Raw genomic sequence first — 12,050 nt, 5'->3', positions numbered from 1 at the left:
CTTATTTATCTGATGTTGCACATCCTTAAGAATTTAAAAAACACAACATAACTGAAAATACGTTAATATGTAGTTACATATTTTTAATATCTTTCACAATAAACGTAATAAAATTTAATAAAAGATTAGGGCCGTCAATGTGTTTTCTGAGGCCTCTTGTAACAAAGTGCTAAATGTATTTGAAAATAAAACAAAAAACACATGTATATTCGTTCAATTGCAGCCAAATAGAAATGATTCACCTCAAGCCTAAAGAAGATTAGCTGAATTTGGCAAATAATCTAAATTAAATCATATGACTGAAGGGGGAGAGGGGACAAAGTGTTTTTGAGAGCAAGGGTAATAACTTACAATGTGTTCAGGTTTTTAAGTCGTCTAAATGCTCCAGGCTGGATTTCTTTAATTCTATTAAACCGTAGATCTCTGTGGGGTAAAAAAGAAAAACACATCAACATGAAGAACATTATTATTGGTCACCATTTTGGCATAGCGCATGAGCAAACAGGGGTACACCTCATTTAAAATGAGGGCTGAACAAAAATTAGTATAATCCGATAATGTGGTCTGTGAAGGCCAATATCTGAGCTAGGTTGTTAATCCTTTGAATGGCAGCCATTAATCATTAAGGACCTTTGCTTCCTCAGGAGCTCATATCCTAGTGAGTGGAAAATCAAACTGTTTACCAAACTATTGTCTTTTTGCAATATGACTATACTTTGAGCTGGAAGATATAACTTGCAGTTTCACTTATGATCAAACTAGTATAGGTAAGTCTCCTTGAGCTGGAATGTTAACATTCCAGCTTGAAGTGTAGACATATCTTTTCTTTTGTCTTCAGAAAATGTTTCGGAAAATTGAGCAAAGAATGGGGGAGGGAATATAAGAAGGCCATTTTTCTGAAAAAAACTTCAATTATGTCCACACTGCAATTGTGTTCTTTCAAAAGAAAAATCAAAAGAACAGAGGGGTTTTCCAACATTGGTAAACTTCTTTCTACAAGGAAGAAGCCTTTTTCTGAAAGAGCTCTTTTGGAAAAAGGCGTGTGTGGACAGGGAAGTGGGAGTTCTTTCGCAAGAAGAGAAAAGAGGAAAAAGCACACGTGCCCTGGTGGACATTCCACCCATAGTAATCACAACTTACATGAGAGATAGCGTCCATTCAGTCTGGACACTAACTTTCAAAAAAGCAGATCGCTTTTTCCATGCGCTTTGGTAGTAGGGACACTCTCTTTCAGAAGAAGCTTTTTCGGAAGATCTCGTCCCGAAAAGCTTCTTCAGAAAGAAGCCTGCAGTCTAGACAGTCGAAAAGACAAAAAGAATTGGTATAAGGACAGCCACAGAGGCTGTCAGTCTGGCCAGCAAGGGAATTGGTTCCAAGAAAGATAAGCTATTCACATCTTTTTTTTCCATAAATAAAGATGAAAATGACTTATCTAATCTAGCTTATGAAAAATGTAAACCTAACTGTTAAATAAGCTTTTTTGTTTTAATTCCATTTTCTCTGGTTTAATACATTTTTTATTCAAATCACAACAGTATGAGTAACAGAATGTTAGTTCTGCAAATTTGACCCCAGGTGTATGAAGTTTCGCACCCAGAAAACTATAACACAATCTGTGACCAAAGCTTTACTTAAAGTAGACTGCTCAGCAGCACACAGAAATATGGAGGAAAAAGAACCCAGTGCTTCAGCATGGCATTCAGTTGGCTTATCCACAAGACCACTACTCTTCCTGAAGTGGATTTTGCAACCAACTACTGAGGGAATCTTACACATAACTTCATTTGCTTCACAACCCAGATTCATTCTATGACTACAATCCCTCTCAGCTCTGGTCTAAACTAGGAAGTTATTTCAAAATAACTCCCTTACGTCAAATTAATAAGCAGAGTGTTCACACTATCAAGCTCATTATTCCGAAATAATGGGCGGGTTATTTTGAAATCTGTACTTCTGCTTTCCTTGGGGAATAACACTAATTTTGAAATAATTTAGAAATAGCGTTAGCATGGACACTCCACTGCTGCTAATCCAAAATAATTGGCCCCTCCAGGCCCCTCACAGCTGTAGTTCTTATGACTCTAGCCACACACTGCTCCCCTTCTCCTGCCAAGATTAAAACTCCAGGCAGCAGGAGAAGGGCTTCTCACACTTTGGAAAACAGTGAGAACCACATGTGGGACAGCAGCCAGTGAGAGAACCATGACAGACCCCAATGTTCCCTCACAGCATCCAACAGCTGTTGGCACTCCTGCTGCTCCCTCAGCTGCCACTGGCCAGGGATGCAGGAGAGCTCCGTCCTGCACTGGTGAGAGATCCTGGACCTCATTGAAGTCTGTGGGAAAGAGACCAATCTCCAGGATCTCTGCACCAGGAAGAGAAAAGCAGAGGTCTATGGCTAGATTGCCACCAGCTTGGCTGACAAAGGCCACAACCAGACCCTGTATCAGGTCCGGATGAAGATTAAGGATCTCCAGCAGGTCTACCTCAAGACCAGAGAGCAGAGCAGATGCTCCAGGGTGGCATCATGCAGCTGCTGCTACTTCGACCAGCTGGATGCCATCCTGCAAGGAGAGCCAGTTATTTTCCCTCCCTCCCACCATCGTTGTGGAGTCCAGCCAGTACACTCTTGGCATCAGTCTCCAGGAAGGTGGGGTGGTGGATGACGCCAACAAGGACAATGAGGTAGAGAAGAAGGCCAGTCAGGAGACTATGCCCACCAGCAAGGACATGCTCCTCACTCTGGAACCAGTCCCTCACTCCCAGGATGTCTCCCAGGCTTCGGAGGAATGAGAGGAAGGCACTTCAGGTAAGTTCTATAACTTTCCCTATATAAATGAGGAGGCAGGATGTGAGAGGCTGTGCACTCCTCTCTCAGCATACTCGGCCTGGGGGCCACACAACAGCTTGTGCACATGGGTGCATATGGAGCATCAGTCCAGAGCACTCAGCTCCATGACACTAACACTGGAAACCCATGGTCCTTCTCACAAGGTTCCTGGAGAGGGGTGCCTTACTTCGGCCTCCGTGATGGGACACCTTCCTACGACAAGCAACCACTAGGGAGTCTGGGGTCATGGAACACACAGCTGTGCCACACAAAGCACAGGGTCATGCCTGCACTCTGACAGCATTCACTCCCTGTCAAGAATGGTGATGAGGGGACCAATCTCATGCATGGGAATCTGCTGGGGAGTAAAAAAGGAGGGGAATCCAGTAGCACTCTCTCCAGCAAGCTGTATCTGCTACTCACATACACCTTCCCCAACACTCCCCCACTCCAGTGGGCAGGCATAGAAGATCTATCCCTGCGGGACACCACTTGTGCCAGTCCCAGCATGTGCAGGACACAGAAGGAAGCCGAGCCACCATGTCCCCTCCCGGCCACAGACTCCTGAATTGGTCAGCACTTTCCCATGCCTGCTTGTTCCCAGACTGTGGGTGTAGTGTTGCTCCCCTGGGACGTCTTTGCCCCTGCTGGAAAGTGCCCACTGTCTAGGCAACATGTGGCCTTGTTCGAAGCACATCACCATCATCTGAACTGAGACCTGTGGTGTCAGCTCAGAGATTAGGGATAGGCTTCATCCACAGTTTCTCCTGGGATGATTTCCCTTGTAACTTTTCTTCATAGCTGGACCAGCTGCGAGCTTGGTGTGCCCCACCATGTCAGGCAGGGGGCTGCTCCAGCCTACATGGGCCACTGGTTAACCATTGACATTTCTAATTTTAAAATGAGAAGATTAACATTTTTTTCAACACAGTGTGAACTTCTAGTTCAACATCTAGCCACCAAAGGATTCCATTACCCCCAAAAGACAGGGAGAGGAAATAAGATCATGCGGTCAGAGGGAACTCGGTTGAGGAGCAGCTGGAAGCTTCTTATAAGCAGCAGGGCAGAAGCAGCAGTCTGAGAGTTAAGGTGAGAAACAGCCTGTTGTTGGCAAGGAAGCCAATGGTAGCTACAACAGGATGTTATTTAGAAGCTGCATGTAGATATAAGAAGAAAAAAAAAGAACCTTGACTAGGGTAGACCATTGTAAGGTTACCAGGGGGTAATTTAGGATTACTTTCTGGAGAAAGTAGCCCTGGCACTAGGCCTGAGAAGCCTCTGCTTAGCGCTCCTGTACTAGACTGTCTGTACAGACTGTAGCAACTGGAAAAACTTAAAAAAGAATTAATAGTCTTGCATCACCTTAGAGACTAACAAATAATGTAGATGGTATCATGAGCTTTCATGGGCACAACCCACTTCTCCAGATGAATGGAGTTTAGGGGGTCCAGTTTTCAAATAAATAACACAGAGAGGGGATGGAGAAGGGGAAGAGAAGGAAAAAGAAAGGGAAAAAGGGAAAAGAAATTGTCAATGAAAGTGTAGCATCTGTTGGTTTTACCTTTTTAGTTGATAACTATAAAAAGTAATTATGACTATACTCCTGGAAAATTCTGTTTCTGGTGTTGCTTGTAAAGAAATCCATTGAGTGTGAATATTCTTGGTAACCCACCTTGGAGCACTTATTGTGTGTGTTTCTCCAAGCATGCAGCACCCTTTCAGACACCTAAGTATTATGTCTGGAGGACTACACTTGCAGCAACATCCTACACTGGGGTCACTTACAGTACCAGACCTTCCCCCCACTTTTTGCCACTATTATGATCTACTAGAAGTCTTACCTCATATTGCCCAGGTCTCGCAGGAGCCATGCAGGCAGACTGCCCACTGGCTTCTCCCCAGGGCAGGGGGCTGTGCGAGGCCAGCCATGGTCAAGAGGAGCTGTGTGGGGCTGGCTCAGGTCAAGGGGGACTGCGCAAGCTGCCCATCAGCTTTTCCCTATGGGGCAGCCCAGGGCAATGGGAGCCACATGGCATTGTGACCGGGGGGGGGGGGGGGTCACGTGAGATAGCAGGGGTAATGTGGCAGCTGCCTCTGAAGGCTGGTTGAGGTGATGAGGGCCATGCTGCTGGCCAGCAGCTGCTCCCCAAAGCTGGCGTGCTTGCTGCCCTCCTGTGGTCATTCATGGATATAACTGTCCCTGCTATCACACCCCTCCCTGTCCGTTTGATACAAAACAATTGCATTCCACACATATCCCATTGTCCTGGCAAAACCAAACCCTGACCTTGCTTTAAGTTATGATAAGAGGAAGCTGAATACCAATTTAGTGTAGCCCTGATTGAGAACCAAGACACAGGATTTGTATTAAGTGTATTTTACTTCTCGCTGCATATCCATCTCTATATATTCCACTGACCAAATCCTTACCCCATAAACTGTCCCAAGTAAATCGCCTTCATAGAGGAGTGCTAAGAAACCTGGACTGTGGATGATAAACTGGATCCTCCTCACACTAGACATGTTTGTGTTTAGCTGGCTGATCTACAGTTGTGGATCCAAGTTTCCTTTTCTCCACTAAACAGAGTCACAATCCCTTATATGATACAGTAGTACTATGTCTTCCTCATATCATATAGTGCTCTAGCTTCATGGCTTCACTGTACCAGTTCTTTGGTCTATTTATCCCTACTTGCCTCCTGAATGGTGGGATGAATGGTGGGAGAGAAACTATTTACAAACGAGCAAGGAAAATTATCTGATAATGGTTCCCCTGTCTCAAATCAACAAAAACAACAAAAAATCCAGTATCAAAAAATCAGATACTCTAATATATGAATAAAGGTTGCCTTATGCCATGCTTATTTATTGACAGATAATGAATATCTTTGTTACATGTTTTATAGATGGGAATATTCTTTGCAAGAACATCAGCAAACACCTTTATGGTAATAAAGAGAATATTTATCATCAAACAAGTTCTGTATGTTCTTATGCATCCTATGCAAAGATAAAATACAGTAACAGGAAAGTTATTATAGCATAGTGTTCTATCAGTCAATGACTAGCACACTTTAAACTTCATGCAGATGTTCTTCAAATAAATTATTTCAAACAAAACATAGAAAAAAGGAAGGGAAGCTGAAAATTACTCAAACTCTTGAAATCAAAAGACTCAGCTTCCCAGTTAAGTGATAGAAACAACAGCTTTAAACATCCTTGAGATAACTTAATACCAACCAGGGTAGAAGAATGAAAACAAAACCAGAAATATTAGAACCAATGGAGTCATATGTAAGGTTCAAAAGTTAGTAAAGACTTTTTAACACAGAACATGGGGAAACACAGTTTCTGGTAATAACAGATGGAATGCACTAACATCCTTTCCATATAATGGTATCTTCAGAATCTTGGAACTGAGTAAATCAGGGAGCTAATGTTTATATTGAACATCCTCTTTGTTCTTGCATTAAAAACTGCCTAAGGGTGAACTTATCTTTATGCATATGCCAAGTTTTAGACATAATGTGTAATCTCTCTTTTGTTTGTGCTTTTGTCCTGCTCCTGGAGGGTCAACACAAAATTCTTTTCTCCTTTCAGCTGACAAAGCAAATGTTATAATAATGTAATTAGCTACTCTGTTTCACAGCATATTGAAAAGACAGAGGAAGTTGTGAGTTTTCCAATAAAGGATTTCACTTAAATAGAAATCCTATATTTTGTGTCATGAAAGATCCACAATTCCACGTCATCATAATGCCGTAGGCTCCCTATGATTGCTTCTTAGCTCCCTACAGCAGAACAGTTCTTCCAGCCATACTGAAAACAAATAGCTCATTTGCTTTATAATGAAATACAATCAGTAAAGTTTATTAAAGATAGAAGAATATCTGACAAATACAAACTTTACAAGCACTTCTAGAAGTTGTTCTGAAGCAATAATTGCACCAATTCTTTCAGTGTACTGTCTAAAACAGTTTTGGACAGCCTGCAGTCCATTGGACAGCCTGCAGTGATTCTATGTGTGACCCACAAGACATTTTGTTTACTATTGCCCACGCACAGCGTTGCCAGATTCCACTATTTTCTATCTGTGTCGTTTTTTCCTACCAGTATTGCTAAAGTCACATGCACGTAAAGCAAGGGTACATGAAGTGAGGTGCATGCTAACTGCAGACAACATTGACGTGAGAGCTGTGTGCTCCCTCTGCATCAAATCAAAATGCTGCAACAGTTCAATCACCACACTGCAAAGTCTAGAAAAATGACCCTATTCTGGGACAGTGTCTTGGTTCTGATAATCTTACGCCCCTACTGTGGTGGCTACAGCAGCCAGAGGTCTAGGTCCTTCAAGTCACTGCCAGAGCCCTGGGCACTACAGGCAGGGCAGGGCTGAATGGCTGCCTGGGTAGCCCACAACCCCCTACCCTGCCCCCTTCTTCTCTAGCTCCACCCCTTCTCGAGGTCCAGAGCTAGGGCCACCCCACCTTGTCCAAGGGCCCAACAATATTGTCAGCAGTCCTGGACCAACTACATCTGATGCAGTTGAAGATAACTGTTTATATTCCTTTGTCAAGAAAAACAGTGAATTTGTAGAAAACTTTTTTTCTTTAAAAAAAAGGATGCGAGTTAATGACCTATATTACAAAAATTCTACAGCTAAAGATCAGTGATTAAACATTTTTTCTTCATTAAATATTTTGGTAATTCATTCCAAATATTTTGGAGTACTTCAGACAATAAGCATTTATCTGGAAATTCTAACAAATTATTTTTCCATGGGGACATCATTTTTTTTAAGGAAACAGTAAATAATTTTTTAACAGTTGAAGACCAATTACCAGTAACAGAAAATCAGCTAGCATAAGTGCCAAGCCACTATGTTTCTCAGTGCAGAACAAAAGATCTGCAAATGCCAGCAAGACTACATTGCTTATGTCTACTTTATTCTTATTCTTTTTTTATTCAAGGTCATTGCAGCAGGAAATGAAAAACAGCCATCAGCCCAGCAAAAACATTCAAACAGAACAGAGCATGATAACTGTACAAAAGAGGCTATATAATCAAGTAAATGCAGTAACTGGAAGATGTCAATGGCACATTAATGATGTTTTAACTATACTCTGTAAAAAAAAGTGTCATATATTGAACAAAACAAATTATGTTTGTCCTTCTTTTTAAATTCTCAACAATATTAGCTACTTATAACATTCTTTCATGAAAATGCTTGTCACCATCTAAAATAGGAGACCAAAAATGGAATTTAAAAAAAAATCATTTTAAAATGTTAAAGCTGAAATTTTATTTTCAGAGATTCTTCCAAAACAAACCTACAATGGCTGTTCATTCTTGCAATACAGTTTTTTGGTGATTTGTTCTGCACTGGCTAATTATTAAAATCATTAAGTGATCTCTATTAACCAATTAAGCATTTTTATATTTGATTATATCAAAACACAATCAGCCTAAATTCCCATAATTCCCAAAAACACTAACTATTAAACAACTATCAATATTGGATCGGTACTTAAAGAGAGGATTTTTAACAGCAAAATGGATTTTATTTTTTTCCCAATTTTAATAATTATTAATTCATAACAAAAGTGAAAGTAAAACCTTTAAAATTCTCTTGCACAATTGAAACCATAACCATAAGATGCAAACTCATATGTAGGCAGTGATCTTTTTTCACAAATTAGCTTACAAAAATCACCAACAGTTCAGCCTTGCTCATTTATATATTTTCCTCTTCAAACAGTCTGCAATTTGCACAAAAACATACTGGTTTCTCATCACTCCTTTTATCAGTACCTTTTCCATTTGTAGACTGTAAAAATCCACTCACAGTATGCTTTTCCTGTTGAATGTGGAGAGACTTAATTCTTATTGTCTGCAAGATTTAAATATTATTATATTTTTGAGACAATAATATTCCAAATACGAATCAAATGAAAACTGATGCAATCATCTTATTAGCTTCCAACCAGCTTTGCAAGTGAAATGATCAAAACACATGTCAATTGTTTTCACTCATAATGAAATAGAAGTTAGTTTATTGTTATTTTATCCATTTATTGGATGCCATTGAAAGGTAAAGCATTACCAGCAAGGAAGCTTGACAACTGTCGACTGCCCTGAGCACTTGACATAATTTGATATTTCTGAAATATCAAAGGTTGTTAGAGTTCGCCCTCTACCACAATTTCAGCTAGGAAGACATTACAGATAGTCCCCGACTTATGAACGGGTTACGTTCCGAACACCTGGTCGTAACTCAATTTGTTCGTAGTCGGAATACATGCTTTTAAATGTGGCCGCACTGTTCGGAAGCGCAGATTGTGCGTTCATAACTCGGGGACAGCATGTAATGGGCTTAATGGGAGGTTAGTCGTAAGTACAAACGGTCGTAAGTCGACGCGTTCGTAACTCGGTGACCGGCTGTATTCTCTCTGGCCTGATCTACACTGCAGGTATTTGTTGTCACAGAGTATGCTAATGAAGCGCTCATGAGAATTTGTCATGCTGTCATTTGCATATACCTGCCGATGATATTTGCACAAAAACAAGCAGTATAGACGGGTCTGTTTTGTGCAAAAAATAAACAAAAACCTTTTGTGCAAGATCCCTTATGCCTCAGAAAAGGAAGTATGCAGGATCTTGCGCAAAAAGGGGGGGTTGCGCAAAATGGACCCATCTACACTGCTTGTTTTGTGCAAAAACCTCTTGTGCAAAAAGCATGGGCAGGGACATGCAAATGACAGCATGACAAATGGGGTCCAGCGGAGGGCAACCAAAATGATTAGGGGGCTGGAGCATATGACTTATGAGGAGAGGCTGAGGGACTTGGGTCTGTTTAGCCTGCAGAAGCGAAGAGTGAGGGGGGATTTGATAGCAGCCTTCAACTTCCTGAAGGGAGGTTCCATAGAGGATGGAGAGAGGCTGTTCTCAGTAGTGACAGATGGCAGAACAAGGAGCAATGGTCTCAAGTTGTGGTGGGAAAGGTCCAGGTTGGATATTAGGAAAAACTATTTCACTAGGAGGGTGGTGAAGCATTGGAATGGGTTACCTAGGGAAGTAGTGGAGTCTCCATCCTTAGTGGTGTTTAAGTCTCGGCTTGACAAAGCCCTGGCCGGGTTGATTTAGCTGGAATTGGTCCTGCCTAGAGCAGGGGGCTGGACTTGATGACCTTCTGAGGTCTCTTCCAGTTCTATGATTCTATGATTCTATGAAATGCTAATGAGCACTTCATTAGCATACTCTCTGCCTGACAAATACCTGCAGTGTAGACGTAGCCTCTGTTGATTTCCTGAATGTACATTTGGTGGACTGCTTGCAGCAGACAGACATTAAAGATCCCTTCCACTGACTACACAATGAAGTTAACTATAACAAAAACCCACTAAACTATACTTGTAAAAGCACATTTTTATAGTTTACTAACTTTATTCATTTTATACATACATTCTGGATCTTGCATTATGTGTGAAGTAGTTGGGGTCTACTTCCAGGTATATTTACAAAAAATAAGCACCACAACAATATTAAATATGTCTCTATAATCAGAGAAAGTGTGAGTCCACCACACAGTCAAGACTTCTGGATTTCATTCCTGAATTAGTCACTGACACATTTGGTATTTTAAAGGGGATACAGATAATTTGAAATCTAAGACTGGGTAGTGGGGAGAGAAGATAAAGGTGAAAAGCAGATCCAAGTACATGTGCCCCTCAGCACTCAAGTCAATTTTTATGGTTTTATAGCAACATTTTTCAATTAAAAAACCCCAACCAAACCAACCTTTCTCTCCCCACTGTGGTGCATGAAAGACTCACAAAAACAAAAGGAAAAACTGGCTGACTTACTAAACAAGGGAAAATGTTGACATGTATTACATAATAAAGTTATGCTCCCAAGCCCACAGTGAAACCAGCTCCCCAGAAGCAGGGCCTGAAAACTGGAGTCGGGGTTTGTGCCAGAAGCCAGTTTAAGCGCTGATACCCTGCAAACCGCCCTCCCAGGGAGTCAGTTGTATTGCAGGTTCAGCGCTATAAAGCTTATACATACAAAAACTTACACTGCACAGCCCACAGCGCATGTAACTACTAGGATTTTTAACGGTTACATTTTTTATGATTTTTACTTCCCTAATTCCTATGCACCTCAGAGCAAAAACTAATCAACAAAAGCGAAGATTAAATATTAAAAAATAAAAAACTGGGCAGAAAGGCACAAATAAAAGGTTATTCCTCAAAAGGGGATATTTGTGATTTCTGTTCACTGGAAAATTAAAGAGACAAAGTGGGTGAGACAATTATCTTTTACTGGACCAGCTTCTGTTGATGAGAGAAACCTTTAAGCCTTACAGAGCTCTTCTTCAGCTCTAGGAAGCTTACTCAGAATTAAACACAAGACAGAACAGATTTTTATCAAAAAGGTAGCACCATACCTACCTGATCTCTTTAATATTCCAGAACTGACAAAGTTACAACAACGCTGTGTACTACACTGGAAAATTAGTTATTTTTTCCTATTACAAAAAAAGATGCAGGTGCAAACAAATATGTACTATTTTTTATATAAAAGCACACACTTATACATAGAAGAGTAACTTCTGCCAATATTCTGAGTACCTTTACAATTTGCATATGTGCCAGAAACCAGGGTTTAGGTCCACTCTTGAACCACTTCCTCATTGCTCTGAATTTTTTAGGGACACAATCATATGGAGTTCCAGAGGCTTCTCTATAGATGATTTAGGTTAATCTTTCTATCTGCCCATGGACTCAGTGCTCAGTATACAGTAAGAGATGCTTAGTTTTGTAGTTCTCAGACTGTGGATTTGTGTCTCCAGAGATAACATGCATCTTTAAAAGCAAAAATATTATTTATTTATTTTAAAATAAAAAGAGGTGAGACATAACAGACCTCAACCCTATTGTCCCGCTGCATATTTGTATAAACATAGTCAATCCCTTGCCTCTTTCTAAAAGTGCAAAATTTCAAAAAGTTTAATGAATAGATAAGATTGTTGGGGATGGAATAGGTTTGAGAAGAAGTCTGGAGATAAATGTGAGAAGACAGTAGAAAATCATTTGCGCAAGAGGGCTTTTGCCCGAATGGGAGCAGCTTAGTATTTCCGCAAGAACACTGACAATCTTACATGAGATCGTCAGTGTTCTTGCAGATATTCAAGTAGCCAGTGTAGACAGCTGGCAAGCTT

General features: G+C 40.8%; 1 protein-coding gene across 2 annotated transcripts in view; it reads right to left on the bottom strand.

Annotated features, from left to right (window-relative positions):
* The window catches only part of PXDN (peroxidasin), a 122,804-nt gene that overhangs the window by 91,686 nt on the left and 19,068 nt on the right, over positions 1–12,050 (bottom strand). For both annotated transcript variants that reach the window (XM_006131038.5, XM_006131039.5), the window contains exon 2: positions 352–423. In XM_006131038.5, coding sequence (XP_006131100.1) covers positions 352–423 — 72 coding nt within the window. The remainder of the gene's footprint in view (positions 1–351; positions 424–12,050) is intronic.

This window comes from Pelodiscus sinensis, chromosome 3 (genome assembly GCF_052426305.1).
Source record: "Pelodiscus sinensis isolate ZL-2025 chromosome 3, ASM5242630v1, whole genome shotgun sequence".
NCBI classification, from domain to species: Eukaryota; Metazoa; Chordata; order Testudines; family Trionychidae; genus Pelodiscus; species Pelodiscus sinensis.
The sequence above is the reverse complement of the archived record's forward strand: the minus strand, read 5'-3'. Positions and strand labels throughout refer to the sequence as shown.